This window comes from Thalassophryne amazonica, chromosome 10, assembly GCF_902500255.1.
Source record: "Thalassophryne amazonica chromosome 10, fThaAma1.1, whole genome shotgun sequence".
In the NCBI taxonomy this organism is placed as follows: domain Eukaryota; kingdom Metazoa; phylum Chordata; class Actinopteri; order Batrachoidiformes; family Batrachoididae; genus Thalassophryne; species Thalassophryne amazonica.
Window position 1 is genome coordinate 47,074,820 of NC_047112.1, and position 27,415 is coordinate 47,102,234.

At 41.8% G+C, this 27,415-nt stretch overlaps 1 protein-coding gene across 1 annotated transcript; it reads left to right on the plus strand.

Annotated features, from left to right (window-relative positions):
- Window positions 1-27,225, plus strand: lsg1 (large 60S subunit nuclear export GTPase 1). The gene is made up of 14 exons (XM_034179952.1): window positions 1-191; window positions 1,003-1,129; window positions 4,933-5,053; window positions 5,145-5,231; window positions 5,773-5,859; window positions 5,963-6,023; window positions 6,416-6,592; window positions 7,981-8,289; window positions 18,765-18,866; window positions 20,052-20,195; window positions 24,047-24,170; window positions 24,579-24,658; window positions 24,861-25,034; window positions 26,615-27,225. The coding sequence occupies exons 1-14, from the start codon at window positions 99-101 to the stop codon at window positions 26,792-26,794; spliced, it is 1,866 nt and encodes a 621-aa protein (XP_034035843.1). The 5' UTR covers window positions 1-98; the 3' UTR covers window positions 26,795-27,225.
- Window positions 27,226-27,415: the final 190 nt, after the last annotated feature.

The window sequence follows — 27,415 nt, forward strand, 5'->3', positions numbered from 1 at the left end:
CCACTTCCGGTGTTTCATATGGGACAGGTTACTGGTTAGCTTAATGCTTCAGTCTATTCTACCTTGGCTTGTTTGAAGTTAATTTGTCAAAGTTTAATATGAGTAAAAAGAAAGCAGGGGGAGGACTTGGTCGAGCTCTGATAAAAGAGAAACTACGAACAGGACGAAGAAACAGGCGAGGAGACTCCTGGGTAAAAATAACAGGTTAATAATTTGTGGAGTGGCGATAGTTAACCCTCACTATTAAGTCCAAAAACCTTATCTAGTACTTTACAGTATATAGTACTGCTCTTTTTTTTACGTTTCTGTACTAGTACAGTACTGTATGTAAGGCAGTACTGTGATCGTTACTCTTGCACGTTTTCGTCACTTACGCCAAACTCCATTAAAATGCCAGATTTTATGTCCACTTTGCTTATTTATTTAACTGACACGTATAAACTAATATCAGTTCGTCATAAATAGGTTTCTATGGTAAATTCGGCATGTAAATAATCCATCGCATACACTTCATTGTCATAAAATCTTAATTTTCTTTTCAAGTGACAGCAGTGTATTTGGGTGGAAAACAGTCTTGTTAAACAGTCAAAACAAAAGAGTACTCAGCGTGTGCATTCATTCACCAAAAGCCCAGCAGTGGCCTTTATTTGTAGATAAAGCGCAGGCAGTGGCATTGTTTCAAACAGATTTGTGGTATAAAGTTTACATGCAGTCATCATGGACATGAATGTCATGGCAGGTCAGTTATTTGTCATATTTTTTTTATTTGTGATGGAATTAGCCATTTTATTGAAATTGGCATTCTGATGTACATGATATTGGTCATGCGTGTGCATCCCCCACCCCATTTTCAGGCAGAATTTTGTGTGGCGAGCCCTGGGCCCTCTGATGGGAGAACAGCGTCCTTTATTTTTTCTGGGGCAGAATGATTGTGTAACTGTTGGGTGGTGGGCATGTTGCGTGATTTGTAAGTTGATCTTTGTTTTGGTTTCATATTTTCAGCTGCACACTAGCGAACTAAATGATGGCTATGACTGGGGACGACTAAACCTGCAATCGGTGACGGAACAAACTTCCATGGATGACTTTTTGGCGACTGCTGAATTGGCAGGGACAGAATTTGTAGCTGGTAAGTGATATTCACTGTGTCATAAATGAACTGCATTTATATAACGCTTTTCCATCTGCATCAGACACTCAAATAGCTTTACAATAATGCCTCACATTCATCCTGATGTGAGGGGTGAATGTGAGGCATTATTACAACAGCGTAACGGCCCGTTACACTGTTGTAATTTTTAATTACAACAGCGTAACAGACCGTTACACTGTTGTAATTAAAAATTACACTGCAGTTGGGCCGTTACATTGTTTTTTCAGGGTGTGTAATGGGAAAATGATCATTTGTCTACGTTGATTGTGGACCCGCTGGTTCTGATTTAGAAGCAGCGAGTCCACAATTTATTCATCAACCTATATCAAAGCCATTTAAAGATGTCAGTCACGACTCACCTTTTCTGCTGATTAAAGTCGCTAAACAGGACTCGCTAAACAAGACATGTTTGGGCATCTTTTACTGATAACTTAGTTTTGTTGTTTTTTTGGTGAAGTTTGTGACAAGAAACCAGTTTTATTTTCTAAAGAAGGAGCTCTTTTTTTTTTTTTTTTTTTTTTTTAGTTTTCTTATGAAAGTGGAACAAAGTTTGGAGTCTTGAACTGAAAGTTTACCTGCTCTAATCTTTTTAAATTTCAAGTTGTTTTTTTTTTTTGTTTTTTTTTTTTTTTTTAACTGCAGTCATTTTGCCCTCCTCATTCTTTTAAGCTTGGGGTGAATATGAGGCATTATTGTAAAGCGCTTTGAGCGTCTGATGCAGATGGAAAAGTGCTGCATAAATGCAGTCCAATTACCATTTGCTAAGCCGGACTCTTTATGTGAGAATCGCCCATCGCATCACAGACAGTTTTTATTCGTTCATCGACGCGGTTCTCTGCTCTGGACTGGAACATTAATATCTCCTGCTTCTCTGGTTCCTAAACTGAAGTTACTGTCCCTCATGAAAATAATAATAATGATAATGATAATGGCCTGTGAGGGAGGTTGAGAGATACCGACTAGAGATAATCGGGCTCACCTCCACGCACAGCTTGGGCTCTGGTACCCAACTCCTGGAGAGGGGCTGGATGTTCCACTTTTCTGGTGTTGCCCACGGGGAAAGGCAGAGAGCTGGGGTTGCATTGCTTATTGCTCCCTTTGTAGTCGTATCATCTGACCTTCGGCCCATGTCTCAGACACTCGAGTGAAGAGAGGGGCTGAGCTGTTGACCGATCACCACCTGGTGGTGTGTTGGATCCGCTGGGAGGGGAGGAAGCCGGTCAGACCTGGCAGGCTCAAACGTATCGTGAGGGTCTGCTGGGAACGACTGGCGAATCCCCTGTCAGCGAGGTCTTCAACTCCCACCTCCGAGAGAGCTTCTCTCAGATCCCAGGGGAGTTTGGAGACATGGAGTCCGAGTCGACCATGTTCTCCACCTCCATTGTCGATGTGGTCGCAAGGTCTCTGGTGCCTGTCACAGCGGCAATCCCCAAACCCGGTGGTGGACGCTGGAAGTAAGGGATGCCGTCAAGCTGAAGAAGGAGTCCTACTTGTCTTTGTTGGTAAGTGGGACCCCGGAGGCAGCTGACAGGTACCGGCAGGCCAAGCGTGCCGCAGCCCGTGCGGTCACAGAGGCAAAAACCCGGGTCTGGGAGGAGTTCGGGGTGGCCACGGAGGAGGACTATCGGTCGGCCTTGAAGAAATTCTGGCAAACCGTCCTACGCCTCAGGAGGCGGAAGCAGCTCTCCACCTGCACTGTCTACGGTGCGGGTGGGGAGCTGTTGACCCGGACTGGGGATTTTGTCGGGCGGTGGAAGGAATACTTCGAGGATCTCCTCAATCCCATCGTCACGTCTTCCGAAGAGGAAGCAGAGACTGGGGACTCAGAGGCAGACTCATCCATTACCCAGGCCGAAGTCACCGAGGTGGTTAGAAAGCTCCTCTGTGGCAAGGCTCCCGGGGTGGATGAAATCCATCCTGAGTACCTTAAGTCTCTGAGTGTTGTGGGACTGTCTTGGCTGACACGCCTCTGCAACATCGTGTGGCGATCATGGACAGTGCCTTTGGATTGGCAGACTGGGGTGGTGGTCCCTCTGTTTAAGAAGGGGGACCAGAGGGTGTGTTCCAACTACAGGGGGATCACACTCCTCAGCCTCCCCGGTAAGGTCTATTCCAGAGTACTGGAGAGGAGAATTCGACCGATAGTTGAACCTCGGATTCAGGAGGAGCAGTATGGTTTTCGTCCTGGTCGTGGCACACTGGACCAGCTCTACATGCTCCATCGGGTGCTCGAGGGTTCATGGGAGTTCGCCCAACCAATCCACATGTGTTTTGTGGATCTGGAGAAGGCGTTTGACCGTGTCCCTCGAGGTGCTCTGTGGGGGGTGCTCCGGGAGTACGGCGTCCGGGGTCCTTTGCTAAGGGCTATCCGGTCCCTGTATGACCGCAGCAGGAACTTGGTTCGCATTGCCGGTAGTAAGTCAAACCTGTTTCCGGAGCACGTTGGCCTCCACCAGGGCTGCCCTTTGTCACCGGTTCTCTTCATTATCTTTATGGACAGAATTTCTAGGCGCAGCCAGGGTGTAGAGGGGGTCTGGTTTGGGAACCACAGAATCTCGTCTCTGCTGTTTGTGGACGATGTGGTTCTGTTGGCTTCGTGAAATCAGGACCTTCAGCGTGCACTGGGGCGGTTTGCAGCAGAGTGTGAAGCGTCCAGGATGAAAATCAGCACCTCCAAATCTGAGGCCATGGTTCTCGACCGGAAAAAGGTGCTTTGCCCTCTTCAGGTTGGTGGGGTGTCCTTGCCTCAAGTGGAGGAGTTTAAGTATCTCGGGGTCTTGTTCACGAGTGAGGGACGGATGGAGCGTGAGATCGACAGACGGATCGGTGCAGCATCTGCAGTGATGCGGTCGCTGTATCGGACCGTCGTGGTGAAGAGAGAGCTGAGTAGGGGGGCAAAGCTCTTGATTTACCGATCGATCTACATTCCGATCCTCACCTATGATCATGAGATTTGGCTCATGACCGAAAGAACGAGATCGCGAGTACAAGCGGCCGAGATGAGTTTCCTCCGCAGGGTGGCTGGGCGCTCCCTTAGAGATAGGGTGAGGAGCTCGGTCACTCGGGAGGAGCTCGGAGTCGAGCCGCTGCTCCTCCACGTCAAAAGGAGCCAGTTGAGGTGGCTCGGGCAACTTTTCTGTATGCCCCCTGGACGCATCGCTAGAGAGGTGTTCCGGGCACGTCCCATCGGGAGGATGCCCTGGGGAACACCCAGGACACGCTGGAGGGACTACATCTCTCAGCTGGCTTGGGAACACCTTGGGGTTCCCCCGGAGGAGCTGGGGGAGGTGTGTGTGGCTCGGGAGGTCTATGCGGCTTTGCTTGAGCTGCTGCCCCCGACTCCAGATAAAGCGGAAAAAAATGAAAGGATGGATGGATGGATAATGATAATTATAATAATAATAATAATAATGATGATATCTTCCGGTGTGTGTGTGTGTGTGTGTTGTGGGATTTGCTGCGGCTCTCTGCCGAGTAAAGGTGGAAAGACGGATCATTCCGGAATCAATAACTTCAAAGCGAATCACCGTTTTAAATCACTTGACACCTCTTTCCAAATGTTGTAAAACAGACAGACATACTACAACCGACAAAACTGTTTTTCCCCAAACTGAGATGTCCTCCATTCCATTGAGGAGAACTTATCCCAGCGTCACAGTAACAGGGGCATATCAATTTTATTTCTGATCTGAAACAAAAGGCTTGACTCCAAAATGTCATTATGTTGTCTATCATAGCTTCCTTTGATTGTGTTGCTGTCTCTGTTGTTATTTTCTTAGAAAAACTCAACATCAGGTTTGTACCAGCAGAAGCTAGAGCAGGTTTGTTAACAGTTGAAGAGAAAACCAGGTTGAAGAAGGTACATGAAGACAACAAGCATTTCCTCCGAATTCCGAGACGGTAAGTATACTGTTTTTTTTCATGTTTGTTTGTTTTGTTTTTAATTGCTGTTTATTTGGCATTTAATAATTATTTCTTTTTACATTTAAAGTCCACACTGGGATGAAAGCACCAGTCCAGAAACTCTTCAACAAGCTGAGAGAGACAACTTCCTGGAGTGGAGACGAGATCTGGCACAGTGTGTAATAATTGATGTTAAATGTTGCCTGAATCCTTTCAAGTAATCTTATGAGCTTTTAAAATTGTGTTTTCTTATTATGTTATATAGTTGTTATTGTTGCATATTTACTGACTAAAGCTTGTTTACAATTCCAGAACATGTACAACATAAAATATGTTATGAGAAGAATCACACATCAATAATCTAAAGTCATAGGTTTAGTAGGTAAAAAAAATTACCACCACCACCCCTTTTTGTGTAGTACTGTCATATATTTTAGCTCATGTTTCTTTCTATTTTGGTTTAACTACATCAACAGACTTACATAGACTTTAAACTTTTGATAGTTTTGCATAATGTTGCATCATTTTGAAGAGTCAGTTGAGAAAGTTTCCTTGAAAACCAGATATTTGTCAGCTGCTGAAAGTCTGCCTTTAAACATGTAAAAATCCCTCCACAAAACTGCATTATGCCCGGAATTTAGTTGGAGCTGCAGTATGGTTGTGTTTTATTTCATCTCGTTTTCCACTTGATAATTCTTTCACTGTTGCTTCCTAAGACTAGAAGAAGAGCAAAAATTGATTCTCACCCCATTTGAAAGGAATCTGGAGTTTTGGAGACAGCTGTGGAGAGTGATTGAGAGGAGGTAAAAACAAAATCTTGGCACAGATCTCACCATACCTACTTGAACAGAAATATGTTCTCCAAATGCGATGTTTGAATATTACTGTTTTGAAATCTCCCCCCAGTGATGTTGTGGTTCAGATTGTCGATGCCAGAAATCCTTTGCTGTTCCAGTGCCCTGACCTGGTAAGTGCATTTATTTGGTCACAGTGTTGGTTTAGTGATGAAAATGAGTCATGTGCGTTGCTGAAGGGAGATATGGCTTTAAGTCCGTCTACACCTAAAAATGGTGGCTGCATTTGGTCGCTTGTATGTTATATTAAAATTTCTGCTATTGATTTTTGGTGAGAAATGTGCAAAACTTTCACTGATTTTTGCTAAGGCGCATAGCTATAGTCATTTCACATATATTTCACTCTATGCAAAAGCAAGGACTAAACATAATATGAAAGTTTCTGTAGTTGTCAGCATAATCACATAATTGTTCTTCTACCCATACCCAACAGAAATATCAAGGTGGGCCAACTGTTTCACTTTTATCCCAACTTAATACTCATTCACCTGTTGTTTGCGGCCAGGAATCATACGTAAAGGAGGTGTGTGAGGACAAGGTGAACATGCTGCTTGTGAACAAAGCAGATCTGTTGACTAGGGAACAGAGACGAGCCTGGGCTGCACACTTCCAGAGAGAAGGACTGAGGGCAGTGTTCTGGTCCGCTCTTGCTGAGAACAACAGACTGGATGCAGAGGAGAAGGTGAAGCTGTGCTAAAGTGTTTTCAAGGCATTTTTTTTCTTTTTCTGTTTTGTCTTTTCTGCTGGTTTCGGTGCAAAATCCTAAAAGAAATTTTCTCACAAAATGAACAAACAAACAAAAATTCCCTTCTCAACAAACACTTTTTTTATTCCATTGTGTTGAATCGGAAATAAATACACAATTCTGGTTACACAGCTGGGTTTCTCTGTAAACATTTCAAAGCCAACCTGGTGCTACCCCTCCTCAGTACAGGGCACAGCATGGACTCTTTGGATTGGAATTTTATTTTCCAAATGATAGTCAGAAATATCCCCAGCAGGATTTTTCTAATCAAGTCTTCCTTCTAACCATCAAGGTGTGACAGGGCCATAAAAGATGTTCATACAGTCTCCACTAAACTCAGTGAGAAATATCAAGACGATGAACCCCATTATATTTTGATCCTGCTAACTTCAGGATTAGCTCCACAGCTGTGTTCAGCTGCTGACAAAGAAAAGAGTTAAGAGGGTGATTTATTTGGGAAATCGCCTGTGGAGGTGATCAGTAGGCACAAACAACTACACATCATTGACCCTTTACAGCAAATGATTTTGCACCCGTTATCTGTCATGTTCAGAAAGTAGACATTTTTGATCTGTGTATCAGCCCTGAATGCAAATTGTTACAGTTGTGCAGTCTACCAGAATGCATGATCTCAGACGACTCCTTTTTCGTTTTCAGTTACCAAATCTTGAGTGCGCATGAAGACTGATTTCTGTAGGTGGAGTTTTGTGGTCCATCAGTTCTGGGATCATGTGCTGATGCTGTGTGTTACTGTGTACCACACATTGTGCAACCACCCGGGCAGCTTTTTCTTTTTGCTGGGGTCCTTGACGCTCAGGCACCTGTGAGAACCGAGCCATTTTCACCACGTTTACCAGACCCATAAGGCCTGATGCAGTCTTTGTAGCCAGCCCCTTCAGTTCCAGTGATCCCTTTTGAAATCACTCATGATCAGTGGATGAAGCTCCGAGATATCATTCACCACAGTCGGGGCATGGACTGAGACAACAGTCTAAGCTTCGAGTGACATTTGTCCGTCACAGCAACAACCACTCCTTCTTGGGAATCTTGAGTGTTCTTCACGCCTCATGCTGAAGTGTTAGGATCAACTGTTTGGTGGAGACATACTATCACATACCATAACATTTGAGGCTTTGCAAAGGCTGTTGTTTGACTACACATTCTCTTCATTCTAAAACTTGATTTTCTAAAACCTGCACACATGGTTCTGCTCAAATCCTGAGACTGGTGTTAAAGCTTGCATGCAGTTGTGCAGTCTTCAGTATTTTCATTGTGGTTTATAGTGTTCATCCCAGTGTCAAAGCAGTAAATTTCTCCGTTTACAGGGTGTGGAAGTGGAGGATCCCGAGTGTGGAGAGAGTGATTCAGAAGAGGAGGAGCCAGACAATGATTTCTATCATTCAACTGGAGATGAAGAGGAGGAAGAAGCAGCAGAGTGTGGTGCAGATGATGAGGAAGATTGGCAGAGTTGCTCAGAAGGAGAAGAGGTGGATGAGGAAGGCACTGCAGCTTCATCTGAAGAATCCACCTTCCACAACCCCAGCCATCTGCTGCACAAGGATGAGCTGCTGTCCGTGTTCAAGAGTGCACACAGTGGGCCTCGGTGTAAGGAAGGACAGCTGACAGTGGGACTGGTGGGTAAAACCTAAAGTACATCGTTAGCACAGACAAGTGTCATTTATGAAGAACAACTATGTGTGTACCTTTCACTTGTACTAGAATTTCTTTCACTGCTTCAAAGGCGACTTCTAATCTGCACTCTGCAGGAGTGAACTGTTCTGCTTTCTTTAAAAACCAGTGCTACAAAATGTGTACTTGCAGGAACAATGTTATGAAAATTTGGCATTTTTAATTATGTCCACCAAGGACGTAATAAAATCATCGGTGTTTATTTGTCTATCTGTTAACAAATTTTGACCACAGATAGATGTTAGACCATTAAAGAGTAAAGATTTTGGAGCTGATCCAGCTGTGGATTCTGGATCAATTTAGGCTTTGACGGAATACTGTTAGCAGGATTACTTCAAAAGTACTGCATGGATTTTGACAAAATTTTCAACACAGATACATATTGGGTCATGGAAGACTCCATTAAATTTTGGAGTTGATCTGGATCCAGATTCTGGATCAAGTTTGATTTGATATACGTTTTGAAGGATTACTTCAAAACAACTTCACCGATTCTCGCCACATTTGCACTACACATAGATATTAGGGCATGGAAGACTCCACTGAATTTTGGAGGTGATCTGGATTTGGATCCAGATGCTGGATCAAGATTTAATGTTATATAGGCTTTGAAGGATTACTTCAAAACAACTTCACTGATTCTCGCCAAATTTACATATACAACCCATGGCAAAAATTATGTAATCACCGGCCTCGGAGGATATTCATTCAGTTGTTTAATTTTGTAGAAAAAAGCAGATCACAGACATGACACAAAACTAAAGTCATTTCAAATGGCAACTTTCTGGCTTTAAGAAACACTATAAGAAATCAGGAAAAATAATTGTGGCAGTCAGTAACGGTTACTTTTTTAGACCAAGCAGAGGGAAAAAATATGGAATCACTCAATTCTGAGGAAAAAATTATCATTCAATCAGTTCAATCAGTTTTTTTTATATAGCGCCAAATCACAACAAACAGTTGCCCCAAGACGCTTTATATTGTAAGGCAAAAGCCATACAATAATTACAGAAAAACCCCAACGGTCAAAATGACCCCTGTGAGCAAGCACTTGGCGACAGTGGGAAGGAAAAACTCCCTTTTAACAGGAAGAAGCCTCCAGCAGAACCAGGCTCAGGGAGGGGCAGTCTTCTGCTGGGACTGGTTGGAGCTGAGGGAGAGAATCAAGAAAAAGACATGCTGTGGAAGAGAGCAGAGATCAATCACTAATGATTAAATGCAGAGTGGTGCATACAGAGCAAAAAGAGAAAGAAACACTCAGTGCATCATGGGAACCCTCCAGCAGTCTAAGCCTATAGCAGCATAACTAAGGGATGGTTCAGGGTCACCTGATCCAGCACTAACTATAAGCTTTAGCAAAAAGGAAAGTTTTAAGCCTAATCTTAAAAGTAGAGAGGGTGTCTGTCTCCCTGGTCTGAATTGGGAGCTGGTTCCAGAGGAGAGGAGCCTGAAAGCTGAAGGCTCTGCCTCTCATTCTACTCTTACAAACCCTAGGAACTACAAGTAAGCTTGCAGTCTGAGAGCGAAGCGCTCTATTGGGGTGATATGGTACTATGAGGTCCCTAAGATAAGATGGGACCTGATTATTCAAAACCTTATAAGTAAGAAGAAGAATTTTAAATTCTATTCTAGAATTAACAGGAAGCCAATGAAGAGAGGCCAATATGGGTGAGATATGCTCTCTCCTTCTAGTCCCTGTCAGTACTCTAGCTGCAGCATTTTGAATTGATAATATTAATAATAATAATTGAACTGATAATAATGAATTACAGTAGTTCAGCCTAGAGGAAATAAATGCATGAATTAGTTTTTCAGCATCACTCTGACACAAGACCTTTCTAATTTTAGAGATATTGCGCAAATGCAAAAAAGCAGTCCTACTCATTTGTTTAATATGTGCATTGAATGACATATCCTGATCAAAAATGACTCCAAGATTTCTCACAGTATTACTAGAGCTCAGGGTAATGCCATCCAGAGTAAGGATCTGATTAGACACCATGTTTCTAAGATTTGTGGGGCCAAGTACAATAACTTCAGTTTTTCTGAGTTTAAAAGCAGGAAATTAGAGGTCATCCATGTCTTTATGTCTGTAAGACAATCCTGCAGTTTAGCTAATTGGTGTGTGTCCTCTGGCTTCATGGATAGATAAAGCTGGGTATCATCTGCGTAACAATGAAAATTTAAGCAATGCTGTCTAATAATACTGCCTAAGGGAAGCATGTATAAAGTGAATAAAATTGGTCCTAGCACAGAACCTTGTGGAACTCCATAATTAACCTTAGTCTGTGAAGAAGATTCCCCATTTACATGAACAAATTGTAATCTATTAGATAAATATGATTCAAACTACCGCAGCCCAGTGCCTTTCATACCTATGGCATGCTCTAATCTCTGTAATCAAATTTTATGTTCAACAGTATCAAAAGCAGCACTGAGGTCTAACAGAACAAGCACAGAGATGAGTCCACTGTCTGAGGCCATAAGAAGATTGTTTGTAACCTTCACTAATGCTGTTTCTGTTTAAGTAATGGTTTAATTACTGCCACCGTAAAAGCCTGTGGTACATAGCCAACTAATAAAGATAGATTGATCACATTTAAGATCGAAGCATTAATTAATGGCAGGGCTTCCTTGAGCAGCCTGGTAGGAATGGGGTCTAATAGACATGTTGATGGTTTGGAGGAAGTAACTATTGAAAATAACTCAGACAGAACAATCGGAAAGAAAGAGTCTAACCAAATACCAGCATTACTGAAAGCAGCCAAAGATAACGATATTTCTTTGGGATGGTTATGAGTAATTTTTTCTCTAATAGTTAAAATTTTATTAGCAAAGAAAGTCATGAAGTCATTACTAGTTAAAGTTAAAGGAATACTCGGCTCAATAGAGCTCTGACTCTTTGTCAGCCTGGCTACAGTGCTCTTGCTTGCCTCTACTGGTGGTTGGCTCTCACTGCGGTATTGTATCACTTCCTGTTCCGGAGCACAGCGGTGTTTTTCTGTATCTGTTAGCTGTTTAATCTGCGCAGTTAGATTGATCTAGTTATCTAGAATACGATTTGTTTCCCAGTGTAATCTTTACGTGCCTTAACTAAAGCACTCCTTCTGCTGAATCACCTCTAAATTATTTACACATTATTCACTTTGCGTGTTTTTAGGAATCCGCTAGCTTAGCGTAGCTACTAGCTCTTAGCCGATTTAGCATGGCGGCTTCTCCTGTCTCTCCCGCACTTTTCTGCTCTGGGTGTGAAATGTTTAGTTATTCCTCGGCCTCCTTTAGCAGTAACGGTACTTGTAGTAAGTGTAGCTTATTCGTAGCTTTGGAGGCCAGGCTGGGCGAATTGGAGACTCGGCTCCGCACCGTGGAAAATTCTACAGCTAGCCAGGCCCCTGTAGTCGGTGCGGACCAAGGTAGCTTAGCCGCCGTTAGTTACCCCCTGGCAGATCCCGAGCAGCCGGGAAAGCAGGCTGACTGGGTGACTGTGAGGAGGAAGCGTAGCCCTAAACAGAAGCCCCGTGTACACCGCCAACCCGTTCACATCTCTAACAGTTTTTCCCCACTCGACGACACACCCGCCGAGGATCAAACTCTGGTTATTGGCGACTCTGTTTTGCGAAATGTGAAGTTAGCGACACCAGCAACTATAGTCAATTGTCTTCCGGGGGCCAGAGCAGGCGACATTGAAGGAAATTTGAAACTGCTGGCTAAGGCTAAGCGTAAATTTGGTAAGATTGTAATTCACGTCGGCAGTAATGACACCCGGTTACGCCAATCGGAGGTCACTAAAATTAACATTAAATCGGTGTGTAACTTTGCAAAAACAATGTCGGACTCTGTAGTTTTCTCTGGGCCCCTCACCAATCAGACCGGGAGTGACATGTTTAGCCGCATGTTCTCCTTGAATTGCTGGCTGTCTGAGTGGTGTCCAAAAAATGAGGTGGGCTTCATAGATAATTGGCAAAGCTTCTGGGGAAAACCTGGTCTTGTTAGGAGAGACGGCATCCATCCCACTTTGGATGGAGCAGCTCTCATTTCTAGAAATCTGGCCAATTTTCTTAAATCCTCCAAACCGTGACTATCCAGGGTTGGGACCAGGAAGCAGAGTTGTAGTCTTACACACCTCTCTGCAGCTTCTCTCCCCCTGCCATCCCCTCATTACCCCATCCCCGTAGAGACGGTGCCTGCTCCCAGACTACCAATAACCAGCAAAAATCTATTTAAGCATAAAAATTCAAAAAGAAAAAATAATATAGCACCTTCAACTGCACCACAGACTAAAATAGTTAAATGTGGTCTATTAAACATTAGGTCTCTCTCTTCTAAGTCCCTGTTGGTAAATGATTTAATAATTGATCAACATATTGATTTATTCTGCCTTACAGAAACCTGGTTACAGCAGGATGAATATGTTAGTTTAAATGAGTCAACACCCCCGAGTCACACTAACTGTCAGAATGCTCGTAGCACGAGCCGGGGCGGAGGATTAGCAGCAATCTTCTGCAGAGTAGCTACCTAAACTCTGTGAGTGAAATAGATTATCTCGTCAATAGTTTTACATCCTCACTGAGCACAACTTTGGATGCTGTAGCTCCTCTGAAAAAGAGAGCCTTAAATCAGAAGTGCCTGACTCCGTGGTATAACTCACAAACTCGCAGCTTAAAGCAGATAACCCGTAAGTTGGAGAGGAAATGGCGTCTCACTAATTTAGAAGATCTTCACTTAGCCTGGAAAAAGAATCTGTTGCTCTATAAAAAAGCCCTCCGTAAAGCTAGGACATCTTTCTACTCATCACTAATTGAAGAAAATAAGAACAACCCCAGGTTTCTTTTCAGCACTGTAGCCAGGCTGACAAAGAGTCAGAGCTCTATTGAGCTGAGTATTCCATTAACTTTAACTAGTAATGACTTCATGACTTTCTTTGCTAACAAAATTTTAACTATTAGAGAAAAAATTACTCATAACCATCCCAAAGACGTATCATTATCTTTGGCTGCTTTCAGTGATGCCGGTATTTGGTTAGACTCTTTCTCTCCGATTGTTCTGAGTTATTTTCATTAGTTACTTCATCCAAACCATCAACATGTTTATTAGACCCCATTCCTACCAGGCTGCTCAAGGAAGCCCTACCATTATTTAATGCTTCGATCTTAAATATGATCAATCTATCTTTGTTAGTTGGCTATGTACCACAGGCTTTTAAGGTGGCAGTAATTAAACCATTACTTAAAAAACCATCACTTGACCCAGCTATCTTAGCTAATTATAGGCCAATCTCCAACCTTCCTTTTCTCTCAAAAATTCTTGAAAGGGTAGTTGTAAAACAGCTAACTGATCATCTGCAGAGGAATGGTCTATTTGAAGAGTTTCAGTCAGGTTTTAGAATTCATCATAGTACAGAAACAGCATTAGTGAAGGTTACAAATGATCTTCTTATGGCCTCGGACAGTGGACTCATCTCTGTGCTTGTTCTGTTAGACCTCAGTGCTGCTTTTGATACTGTTGACCATAAAATTTTATTACAGAGATTAGAGCATGCCATAGGTATTAAAGGCACTGCGCTGCGGTGATTTGAATCATATTTGTCTAATAGATTACAATTTGTTCATGTAAATGGGGAATCTTCTTCACAGACTAAAGTTAATTATGGAGTTCCACAAGGTTCTGTGCTAGGACCAATTTTATTCACTTTATACATGCTTCCCTTAGGCGGTATTATTAGACGGCATTGCTTAAATTTTCATTGTTACGCAGATGATACCCAGCTTTATCTATCCATGAAGCCATAGGACACACACCAATTAGCTAAACTGCAGGATTGTCTTACAGACATAAAGACATGGATGACCTCTAATTTCCTGCTTTTAAATTCAGATAAAACTGAAGTTATTGTACTTGGCCCCACAAATCTTAGAAACATGGTGTCTAACCAGATCCTTACTCTGGATGGCATTACCCTGAGCTCTAGTAATACTGTGAGAAATCTTGGAGTCATTTTTGATCAGGATATGTCATTCAAAGCGCATATTAAACAAATATGTAGGACTGCTTTTTTGCATTTACGCAATATCTCTAAAATCAGAAAGGTCTTGTCTCAGAGTGATGCTGAAACACTAATTCATGCATTTATTTCCTCTAGGCTGGACTATTGTAATTCATTATTATCAGGTTGTCCTAAAAGTTCCCTAAAAAGCCTTCAGTTAATTCAAAATGCTGCAGCTAGAGTACTGACGGGGACTAGAAGGAGAGAGCATATCTCACCCATATTGGCCTCTCTTCATTGGCTTCCTGTTAATTCTAGAATAGAATTTAAAATTCTTCTTCTTACTTATAAGGTTTTGAATAATCAGGTCCCATCTTATCTTAGGGACCTCGTAGTACCATATCACCCCAATAGAGCGCTTCGCTCTCAGACTGCAGGCTTACTTGTAGTTCCTAGGGTTTGTAAGAGTAGAATGGGAGGCAGAGCCTTCAGCTTTCAGGCTCCTCTCCTGTGGAACCAGCTCCCAATTCAGATCAGGGAGACAGACACCCTCTCTACTTTTAAGATTAGGCTTAAAACTTTCCTTTTTGCTAAAGCTTATAGTTAGGGCTGGATCAGGTGACCCTGAACCATCCCTTAGTTATGCTGCTATAGACATAGACTGCTGGGGGGTTCCCATGATGCACTGTTTCTTTCTCTTTTTGCTCTGTATGCACCACTCTGCATTTAATCATTAGTGATCGATCTCTGCTCCCCTCCACAGCATGTCTTTTTCCTGGTTCTCTCCCTCAGCCCCAACCAGTCCCAGCAGAAGACTGCCCCTCCCTGAGCCTGGTTCTGCTGGAGGTTTCTTCCTGTTAAAAGGGAGTTTTTCCTTCCCACTGTAGCCAAGTGCTTGCTCACAGGGGGTCGTTTTGACCGTTGGGGTTTTACATAATTATTGTATGGCCTTGCCTTACAATGATTGATTGATTTATTGAAAAGAAACCTGGGGTTGTTCTTATTTTCTTCAATTAGTGATGAGTAGTAAGATGTCCTAGCTTTACGGAGGGCTTTTTTTATAGAGCAGCAGTCTCTTTTTCCAGACTAAGTGAAGATCTTCTAAATTAGTGAGACGCCATTTCCTCTCCAACTTACGGGTTATCTGCTTTAAGCTGCGAGTTTGTGAGTTATACCACGGAGTCAGGCACTTCTGATTTAAGGCTCTCTTTTTCAGAGGAGCTACAGCATCCAAAGTTGTGCTCAGTGAGGATGTAAAACTATTGACGAGATAATCTATTTCACTCACAGAGTTTAGGTAGCTACTCTGCACTGTGTTGGTATATGGCATTGGAGAACATAACAAAGAGGGAATCATATCCTTAAACCTAGTTTCAGCGCTTTCCGAAAGACTTCTACTGTAATGAAACTTATTCCCCACTGCTGGGTAGTCCATTAAAGTAAATGTAAATGTTATTAAGAAATGATCAGACAGAAGGGGGTTTTCAGGGAATACTGTTAAGTCTTCAATTTCCATACCATAAGTCAGAACAAGATCTAAAGTATGGTTAAAGTGGTGGGTGGACTCATTTACATTTTGAGCGAAGCCAATTGAGTCTAATAATAGATTAAATGCAGTGTTGAGGCTGTCATTCTCAGCATCTGTGTGGATGTTAAAATCGCCCACTATAATTATCTTATCTGAGCTAAGCACGAAGTCAGACAAAAGGTCTGAAAATTCACAGAGAAACTCACAGTAACGACCAGGTGGACGATAGATAATAACAAATAAAACTGGTTTTTGGGACTTCCAATTTGGATGGACAAGACAGAGTCAAGCTTTCAAATGAATTAAAGCTCTGTCTGGGTTTTTGATTAATTAATAAGCTGGAGTGGAAGATTGCTGCTAATCCTCCCCCTCGGCCCGTACTACGAGCATTCTGACAGTTAGTGTGACTCGGGGGTGTTGACTCATTTAAACTAACATATTCATCCTGCTGTAACCAGGTTTCTGTAAGGCAGAATAAATCAATTATTATATCATTTACTATCAGGGACTTAGAAGAGAGAGACCTAATGTTTAATAAACCACATTTAACTGTTTTAGTCTGTGGTGCAGTTGAAGGTGCTATATTATTTTTTCTTTTGAATTTTTATGCTTAAATAGATTTTTACTGGTTGTTGGTGGTCTGGGAGCAGGCACCGTCTCTACGGGGATGGGGTATTGGGGGGATGGCAGGGGGAGAGAAGCTGCAGAGAGGTGTGTAAGACTACAACTCTGCTTCTTGGTCCCAACCCTGGATAGTCACGGTTTGGAGGGTTTAATAAAATTGGCCAGATTTCTAGAAATGAGAGCTGCTCCATCCAAAGTGGGATGGATGCCGTCTCTCCTAACAAGACCAGGTTTTCCCCAGAAGCTTTGCCAATTATCTATGAAGCCCACCTCATTTTTTGGACACCACTCAGACAGCCAGCAATTCAAGGAGAACATGCGGCTAAACATGTCACTCCCGGTCCAGTTGGGGAGGGGCCCAGAGAAAACTACAGAGTCCGACATTGTTTTTGCAAAGTTACACACCGATTCAATGTTAATTTTAGTGACCTCTGACTAACCCTAACCGGGTGTCATTACTGCCGACGTGAATTACAATCTTACCAAATTTACGCTTAGCCTTAGCCAGCAGTTTCAAATTTCCTGTGGTGATTCAGCAGAGGGAGTGCTTTAGTTAAGGCACGTGAAGATTACACTGTGAAACAAATCGTTATCTAGATCAATCTAATTACGCAGATTAAACAGCTAAGAGATACAGCAAAGCACCTCTGTGCTCCGGAACAGGAAGTGATACAATACCACAGTGAGAGCCAACCACCAGTAGAGGCAAGCAAGAGAACTCTCTTGCTTGCCTCTTCTGGAATCATGAAAAACAAAAGAACGCTCCAACACATCACTAGTATTTTTATTGCACCACCTCTGGCTTTTATAACAGCTTGCAGTCTCTGAGGCATGGACTTAATGAGTGACAAACAGTACTCTTCATCAATCTGGCTCCAACTTTCTCTGATTGCTGTTGCCAGATCAGCGTTGCAGGTTGGAGCCTTGTCATGGACCATTTTCTTCAACTTCCACCAAAGATTTTCAATTGGATTAAGATCCGGACTATTTGCAGGCCATGACATTGACCTTATGTGTCTTTTTGCAAGGAATGTTTTCACAGTTTTTGCTCTGTGGCAAGATGCATTATCATCTTGAAAAATGATTTCATCATCCCCAAACATCCTTTCAATTGATGGGATAAGAAAAGTGTCCAAAATATCAACGTAAACTTGTGCATTTATTGATGATGTAATGACAGCCATCTCCCCAGTGCCTTTACCTGACATGCAGCCCTATATCATCAATGACTGTGGAAATTTACATGTTCTCTTCAGGCAGTCATCTTTATAAATCACATTGGAACGGCACCAAACAAAAGTTCCAGCATCATCACCTTGCCCAATGCAGATTTGATATTCATCACTGAATATGACTTTCATCCAGTCATCCACAGTCCACGATTGCTTTTCCTTAGCCCATTGTAACCTTGTTTTTTTCTGTTTAGGTGTTAATGATGGCTTTCGTTTAGCTTTTCTGTATCTAAATCCCATTTCCTTTAGGCGGTTTCTTACAGTTCGGTCACAGACGTTGACTCCAGTTTCCTCCCATTCGTTCCTCATTTGATTTGTTGTGCATTTTCAATTTTTGATACATATTGCTTTAAGTTTTCTGTCTTGACGCTTTGAGGTCTTCCTTGGTCTACCAGTATGTTTGCCTTTAACAACCTTCCCTTGTTGTTTGTATTTGGTCCAGAGTTTAGACACAGCTGACTGTGAACAACCAACATCTTTTGCAACATTGCGTGATGATTTACCCTCTTTTAAGAGTTTGATAATCCTCTCCTTTGTTTCAATTGACATATCTCATGTTGGAGCCATGATTCATGTCAGTCCACTTGGTGCAATAGCTCTCCAAGGTGTGATCACTCCTTTTTAGATGCAGACTAGCGAGCAGATCTGATTTGATGCAGGTGTTAGTTTTGGGGATGAAAATTTACAGGGTGATTCCATAATTTATTCCTCAGAATTGAGTGAGTCCATATTTTTTTTCCCTCTGCTTGGTCTAAAAAAGTAACCGTTACTGACTGCCACAATTATTTTTCCTGATTTCTTATAGTGTTTCTTAAAGCCAGAAAGTTGCCATTTGAAATGACTTTAGTTTTGTGTCATGTCTGTGATCTGCTTTTTTTCTACAAAATTAAACAACCGAATGAACATCCTCCGAGGCCGGTGATTCCATAATTATTGCCAGGGGTTGTAGATATTAGGGTATGGAAGACTCCACTACATTTTGCAGGTGATCCGGATCCAGATTGGAGGACGTCAGAAATCTCTGATTGCTTTTGTTCTATATGCGTTCAACAGGTTGGGTATCCCAATGTGGGGAAGAGTTCTACAATCAACACTATTTTAAGGAACAAAAAGGTGTCTGTTTCAGCCACTCCTGGACACACAAAGCATTTTCAGGTACAGTACTGCTTTCCACACCTCCCCACATGAGTTCAAGCTAAAGAGTAGAGTAGCAGATATTCTAAGGCAGGACTGTCCAACACTGCTCCAAAAGAGCACCTGTCCAACTTGCTTTCATGTCAACCTACTTTGCTTACTCCTGGGCCCTGTTCTTCATACATTGCTTAAAAGGTACAGAATCAACTGGCTGATCCATGATCTTTTCTTGTTTTTGCAGCTTCAGGCTGCATGTCCATATATCTTTTTTTTTTTTTTTTTTCCTCTCAGAGCAGCAGCTTTTTTCCAGTTGCTCTTGCTCTGTATTTCTGTACGCCCACTCTGAATGCTTTAAAGTTGAAAATGACTTAACTTTTTACACAGACGCTGTGTCATCACTGGAACGCCTTTTCAGCCAATCGATCAGTTGTAACAAAGCTTGTCAGCATCCTGGAAACTTGTTTTTACCTCCAGTCAACTGATGTGTCACACAAAATCTATCTTGGCAGTGACAAAAAAAACCCCCTCATCTGTGATCACAGTTTGGGTAGACATGATGTTCCTGCTGAGGGCAAGTTCTTTTTTTCACTGCACAGATTATAAGATAGCCTTAAAGTGTGCACCGTTGTCATAGAAAACAAATTCCACAAGGAGCGTTTTGGTTGGTCTTTTTTTTTTTTTAGGAAAGCTGGGATGAAGTTTTTCTTGGTATCTTCTCTGTGCTTTTTTGCCAAAAAGACAAAAATGTTCTATGGGCATGGACCCTTACCAGTATTTCCTTTACTGGCAGTCATCTCACCAAATCCCTCATAGCCCTCTGATAAAGCACCTCTACTATATGTAGAGACAAGTGGTGCTGTCTCATTTCCTCTTCCCCCAATCAATCAATCAATCAATCAACTTTTTTCTTGTATAGCGCCAAATCACAACAAACAGTTGCCCCAAGGCGCTCCAATTGTTGCTGATTGTTGCTGATCGTGATTTACTGTATATACCAGATTCAGTGATTATGCATGCGTGGAGTCCTCTTGGTTGATTGACGTCAGTGCATATTATCAAATCCTCACTTGGGTTGCTTGACTAGGAACAGCGGATCATAGGTCTCAGCTGATCTTGTAAATTTTAAGCAACATATGAAGAACTGGGCCCTGGTCTAAAGTGTGCTTTTAAGAATTTAGTTTTTCTATGTATTTATACATCTTGCAGACTCTGTATGTGGAGTCAGATTTGTGCCTCTGCGATTGCCCCGGTCTGGTTATGCCCTCATTTTTGTCCACCAAAGCTGAGATGATCTGCTCTGGAATCCTGCCCATTGACCAGATGAGAGACCATGTGCCTGCTGTCTCCCTCATATCCTCTGTATAATGTGCCCATCTATTTATGTTTTTGTTATTAAGGTTATGCCTTTTTATTTGTTTTACAGCAGGGGTATTCAAAGTGTGAGAGAGCGAGCCCCCCTCAGAGAACAGATGAATAGCTGACGCCCCCCACGACACACATACACACAATTTCAACATCTTTGTGTGTTTCTTTTCATTCTTTTACACATCTTAATCACATTTTAAAAGTATTTGTATGTTTTTCAGGAACTGTCTATGCATTTACACATTTTACAGCCTTTGTAAACATTTTAAACATATTTTAAAAGAACTTTCTATTTTTTCACACATTTTACACCCTTTTCAAACATTTTAAATGTGTTTTTAAAGAACGTTCTATTCTTCTTTTTTCATCTTTTGTCATATTTTAAACATCAATTTCAATTTATTTTTATTTACATAGTGCTAAATCACAACAGAGTTGCCTCAAGGTGCTTCACACAAGTAAGAGCTAACCTTACTAACCCCTAGAGCAATAGTGGTAAGGAAAAACTCCCTCTGAGGAAGAAACCTCAAGCAGACCAGACTCAAAGGGGTGACCCTCTGCTTGGGCCATGCTACAGACATAAATTACAGAATAATTCACAAAATGAATATACAGGAAAAGCTATTGGTGCACAGGACAGGAGGGTTTCCAGCACAAATACCACATCCATCTCTGGATGGAGCTGCACCTTAAACAGAGAGAAAAACAGAATCAGGCATCAGAAAGACAAGAAATACAGTATAATTGTCAGTATTAAACAACAAGAAAAACAGGAAATACTAAGGTGATTGCCGGCCACTAGCCCTGAGCTTCAGTAAAAGACCCAGAATTTAGGTAAAGTTGAGGCTGCGGCACGCTCCATTTCCTAATAAAATGAATTAAAAGAGTGAAAAGAGTATGCCAGTATGCTAGCCATACGAAAAGGAAAATAAGTGCATCTTAAGTCTGGACTTGAAAGTCTCCACAGAATCTGACTGTTTTATTGATGCAGGGAGATCATTCCACAAAACAGGGGCACAATAAGTGAAAGCTCTGTGACCCGCAGACTTCTTATTCACCCTAGGGACACAAAGTAGTCCTGCACCCTGATAATGCAAAGCCCAGGCCGGTACGTAAGGTTTAATTAGGTCAGCTACCCTTACCAAAAAGTAGTACATACAAGTATGTTTCAAGTATACTTCCAGTTTACTTTTTATATACTTATCAGTACTATTTTTTGGTAAGGGTAGGTAGGGAGGTGCCAGTTTGTGAACAATTTTATAGACTAGTAGCAGAACCTTAACATCTGATCTCACTGGGACAGGAAGCCAGTGAAGGGATGCCAAAGTAGGTGTAATGTGGTCAAACTTTCTGATTCGTGTCAAAAGTCTGGCAGCAGCATTTTGAACCAATTGGAGACCCCTAATGCTGATAAACCAGAAAATAAAACAATGCAGTAGTCCAATCTAGAAGAGATAAGCGCATGGATCAGGGTCTCAGCATCAGCCATTGACAGGATGGGATGAATCTTCGTTATATACTCAACAAAAATATAAATGCAACACTTTTGGTTTTGCTCCCATTTTGTATGAGATGAACTCAAAGATCTAAAACTTTTTCCACATACACAATATCACCATTTCCCTCAAATATTGTTCACAAACCAGTCTAAATCTGTGATAGTGAGCACTTCTCCTTTGCTGAGATAATCCATCCCACCTCACAGGTGTGCCATATCAAGATGCTGATTAGACACCATGATTAGTGCACAGGTGTGCCTTAGACTGTCCACAATAAAAGGCCACTCTGAAAGGTGCAGTTTTATCACACAGCACAATGCCACAGATGTCGCAAGATTTGAGGGAGCGTGCAGTTGGCATGCTGACAGCAGGAATGTCAACCAGAGCTGTTGCTCTTGTATTGAATGTTCATGTCTCTACCATAAGCCGTCTCCAAAGGCGTTTCAGAGAATTTGGCAGTAAATCCAACCAGCCTCACAACCGCAGACCACGTGTAACCACACCAGCCCAGGACCTCCACATCCAGCATATTCACCTCCAAGATCGTCTGAGACCAGCCACTCGGACAGCTGCTGAAACAATCGGTTTGCATAACCAAAGAATTTCTGCACAAACTGTCAGAAACCATCTCAGGGAAGCTCATCTGCATGCTCGTCGTCCTCATCGGGGTCTCGACCTGACTCCAGTTCATCGTTGTAACCGACTTGAGTGGGCAAATGCTCACATTCGCTGGTGTTTGGCACATTGGAGAGGTGTTCTCTTCACAGATGATGCAAAGGAGATGAGTTGCACTGCATGAGGCAAATGGTGGTCACACCAGATACTGACTGGTATCCCCCCCCATGAAACAAAACTGCACCTTTCAGAGTGGCCTTTTATTGTGGACAGTCTAAGGCACACCTGTGCACTAATCATGGTGTCTAATCAGCATCTTGGTATGGCACACCTGTGAGGTGGGATGGATTATCTCAGCAAAGGAGAAGTGCTCACTATCACAGATTTAGACTGGTTTGTGAACAATATTTGACGGAAATGGTGATATTGTGTATGTGGAAAAAGTTTTAGATCTTTGAGTTCATCTCATACAAAATGGGAGCAAAACCAAAAGTGTTGCGTTTATATTTTTGTTGAGTATATTTTGCAAGTGGAAGAAAGCAGTCCTCATAATATTTCTAATGAGGCCAAAGGACAACGTAGGATCAAAAATTACCACGAGCTGCAGTGAAACCACTTTTTCCAGAATTTTGTAAACATTTATACATATCTGTGTGTTTTTAAACGTCTTTGGCACAACCAACATATTTTAACATAAATAATAAGGGATGGGTATTGATAAGCTTTTATCGATATGGATTCCGCTTATTGGTCCAGTTCCTTATCGATTCCCTTATCAGTACCTCCTGTGAATTTTATGTGTACTAAAAGTAGGCTTTACAGGTTTTCTGTGTCAACATTTTATTAAGTCTTAAAGTAAATAAATATGAAAATGCTCACTGGATCCTTGATCTCTGGACAAAAATAAAAGCAAACAAAATCTGTAGTTTTTCTCAAAAGCATTTCATTTCAGACATTAATGGCATGAATGTCACTCCATACCTCTGAGCTGCGCTCAGCCAGCTGTGCTGCAAGTCAACATTAATGTACGAGAACGCAGGACGTCTCATTTTGGGATGAAAAAACCTTTTAATATGTTGTCTGTGTTACAATGTTTGGAAAGAGGTGTCATTTCATTTAAATGGTGATTCGCTTTGAAGTTATTAATTGCGACTGGACTCTGTCTCAGCAGAGAGCATCGCAGTGTTTGGAGCTGTGCAAACGGAACGGAGGACGATTATCATTTCTTACCTGCAACAAGAGTCCCAGTTTGTAACTTTAATCTGCACAAAAGTGCCTCACAATTGACATTTTTAAATGTCTTTGAGAGAGTTTAAGAAGTGGAGTTGTCGCTTCTGAAGAGCAACGAAGCAATGAACCAACGAAGGGTCTGCAATCAATGTAAAGAAATGATCAATTTCCCAATAAAACACCCTCAAAAACAATGGCTGCTCTGAATGACCGATAAGGGAAACATTAAGCAAAAAGGCTATTGATGTCAGTGGATCGAATCATTTCTTAATGATTTCTTGATTCTTGAAAAGAAGCGGTTCATGATACCCATCCCTCACGCGCTCCCCCGAAAAACTCTGGCGCCCCCCAGGGGGGATGCACCTCACAGTTTGAATTCCACTGTTTAACAGCATTTTTGTCTTAGGAGATAAGTGTTGCTTGTATTCAAGGTTCTCGATTGAAGCATAACTTGAATGTTGACTGCAGTCAAGCCCTTAACAGATTTGTCACGTGTGTCAGACCGTTCCTCGACATGTCTTAGAAGGCACCTATGGCATCAACATCATCCGCCCACGAGAAGACGAAGATCCCGACAGGCCCCCTACCTCAGAAGAGCTGCTGATGGCTTATGGATGTGAGACCAAACATGCGATAATTTGTATCAGCCTTTCTTTTATGTAAAATAAATAATACTATGGTGTTGTACAGTAATAAAATACCAGCTTTCTCATCTTCTATATCAAAGCCTACAATGCTTTTTTATCGACTTTTTGTTGTTGTTTTTGCTTTTTTTAATCCACCCTGGTATGAAATTTGGGTGGGGGGATATCTGTCTGTCTTCAATTGTTAGTGCAATATCTCAAGAACCAGTTGACCAATTTCATTCATATTTAGCATAAGGGTGTACTTGGGTGTTCCGGGGGGGGGGGGTGAATAATATGTCATCTCCTGATGGCTCTTGTTTGTACATATTTGCATGTTTTTCCTCCTTGAATGATGCTCTTGTGCTTTTTGATAATGACTGTTATTTTGTATTTTTCAGACATGAGAGGCTTTATGACATCACATGGGCAACCCGATCAGTCCAGATCAGCTCGATATATCCTGAAGGATTATGTCAGTGTAAGTTTAATGGCACAGGTCACACTTAGCAAATTATAGTTGCAAAGATGTTTTGTTACTCTGTAAGACTGATTTGGGCTGTATGGACCATTAATATGACCCTTGCTTGGGGAGGGGGAGCAAGTATCTTTATATTAACTCATATGTGCATCTTGAATGAAAAGACATATTTTCCAGAGCATGGTGTCACATTTTCTCATAGGGCAAACTGTTATACTGCCACCCACCTCCCCATATTAAAGCTGAAGACTTCCAGCCACAGCACAACAAGTTCCACAAAACAGAGTCTGAAAACAGCAGCTGCTACAACACAGCAAACAAGCAACACAAAGTCAAAAGGATTGAAAGCACGGTTGACAAGAGCTTCTTTCATCAGGTACAAAACAACTGCATTCTACCAGTAACAAGAACGAGAAAGGTAGTTGGACAGAAGATATTCTGCCAAGAACACCCAGTCTTGGAATTTTGCATTAGGATTAACATCATCTGTGTTTCATTGAAGTTGTTATAATACAGAATCTTGATAAACATCACCCCTATATGAAAGTATATTGCTGTAATAGATCCAGATCCTTGGAAAGTATTTAGAGGTAATTTAACATTTTGATGGTCTGTTGTAGTATTTGTACTGTTTGGCACCGTTCTTGAAGATCCAGTGGATTGTTTTTGGAGGAACAGATTGAAACACCCAAGTTAAACAACAAACAAAACATCTAGAGTCTGTATTTGGTCCTGGTCAACATCAAAATATAATGGGGTTCATCATCTTAATATTGCTCACTGAGTTTGGTGGAGATTGTATGAACATCTTTTATGGCCCTGTCACACCTTGATGATTTAGCCTGCGTATGCAGATGTATTAAAAATAAGCCAGATATCCTGGCAGATGTCTAATAAGTTACAGGTAAGTTTTGTATAAGTTGAGAATACATTGAAGCACGCTGGTGTATGGCGTGCTTCAATTGCATAAGATTTTTGACACATGCCAGTGTATGGCTCATACATCCCACATATGCAAGCCACAAGTTGTAGGTAAGTTATGTGATTATTGACTTGTTAATTGTAAATTACTCTTAAGTCGAAATATTGTTTAGTATACCCAAAAGTTACGAGTCTTAAGCTTACCTGTTACGTCATTTGAAACCTGATGAAAACTTACCCAAATAAAGTGTCCTTATTTTGGAAAAGGATGTCTGAAAATACTTTAGTTCCTTGTGGCTGAAGAAACGTAGCATTTTAAAAGAAGTCCCTCTGTCTGCTCCCAGTGCATTTCTCAGCCAGAACAATAGAGCACTGACGCTTTGTCCCACAACAAGAAAATTAACTTATTTTAAAAGTTGAAAGAGTCACATCATCTCATTCATTCACGTCAACGTTTACCGCAGACATCGGTTGACTGTTCAGCATTCTGCACGCAATAAAAATAAATCCTGTGTTCCACCATCACAAAAATACTGTAAAATAAATTTTAAAAAACGAAAATTACTCTGGTAGGCCTTCGTGTGGCAGAGCGAGGCTGCGTGACAGTGTATGCACGCTTGATGACATGGACGTCAACATGTACATGCGCCACCTACCAAACAAAAGGGTACTGCTGGAGGTGGAAACACAATTCAAGCCAGACTTAACCATTCCGAACCGGACTGCTTGGTGGAAACAGGGCTGTCAGCATGCACTGGCTAAATCATCATGGTGTGACAGCTCCATAACCTATTTGATGTACCCAGTGTATTCGCAAATTTTTTTCATAAGTCGGCATACACTGGCTAAATCATCAAGATGTGACGGGCCCATTAGCAGGAATACTGCTATTAGAAAGATACACAGAACAGGTTTGTTAGAGGTAAAAATGTTTGGAGCATGTCAGTCGGAACAGTTGGTAACATAATATTACAATAGAGAGGTAATTATGTTCTGGAAAGAATGCTTGAGGTTTGATGTGATTTCTTTATCTAGGAGAATGTGCGAGCGCTCTCCAAGGGGGTTCAATCTGTCATGTGCTACAGACCTGGAAGTGGACCTGTTGGCCTGGGAGTGGCTACGTCAGAGATGCGAGAGGGCAAACCCTGGAAAAAACATGGCAACAGAAACAAAAAGGAGAAGGTGCGTCGGATAAACAAGCATCTGGATGCCTGAGGAGCATCTGAGGTCAAAGGACGTTATACTACATTGCATCTGTCATTTCACCTGGAATGAATTAAAGTCTTTACAGTAGATCACAAGTGATTCCAATTGAATTAATCCATTGCTGTGTCTTGAAATGGATATGTCTCATAATTGTCCTGGAAGCATCTTTGTATTTGGTAATGAGCTGCATTATTGTCCACAAAGAACTGCTTTGGTTTAAAGTACATGTTGCATTCCATCAGCTGAAACCGTTTGTGTCCAGTGCATCTCACTGACTGAAAGGACTTCATGGATGAAGTGTGTTTTTGTATGTTTTAATTGATATTATGAGGAAATAAAATAGAACATTTTCTATTTGTATTTTCAAAAGAGTGTTAAATATACGAGGGCTGTCCATAAAGTATAGGTCCTTTTTATTTTTTTTCAAAAACTATATGGATTTCATTCATATGTTACGTCAGACATGCTTGAACAATCGTGCGCATGCGTGAGTTTTTCCACGCCTGTCGGTGACGTCATTCGCCTGTGAGCACTCCTTGTGGGAGGAGTCGTCCAGCCCCTCGTCGGAATTCCTTTGTCTGAGAAGTTGCTGAGAGACTGGCGCTTTGTTTGATCAAAATTTTTTCCAAA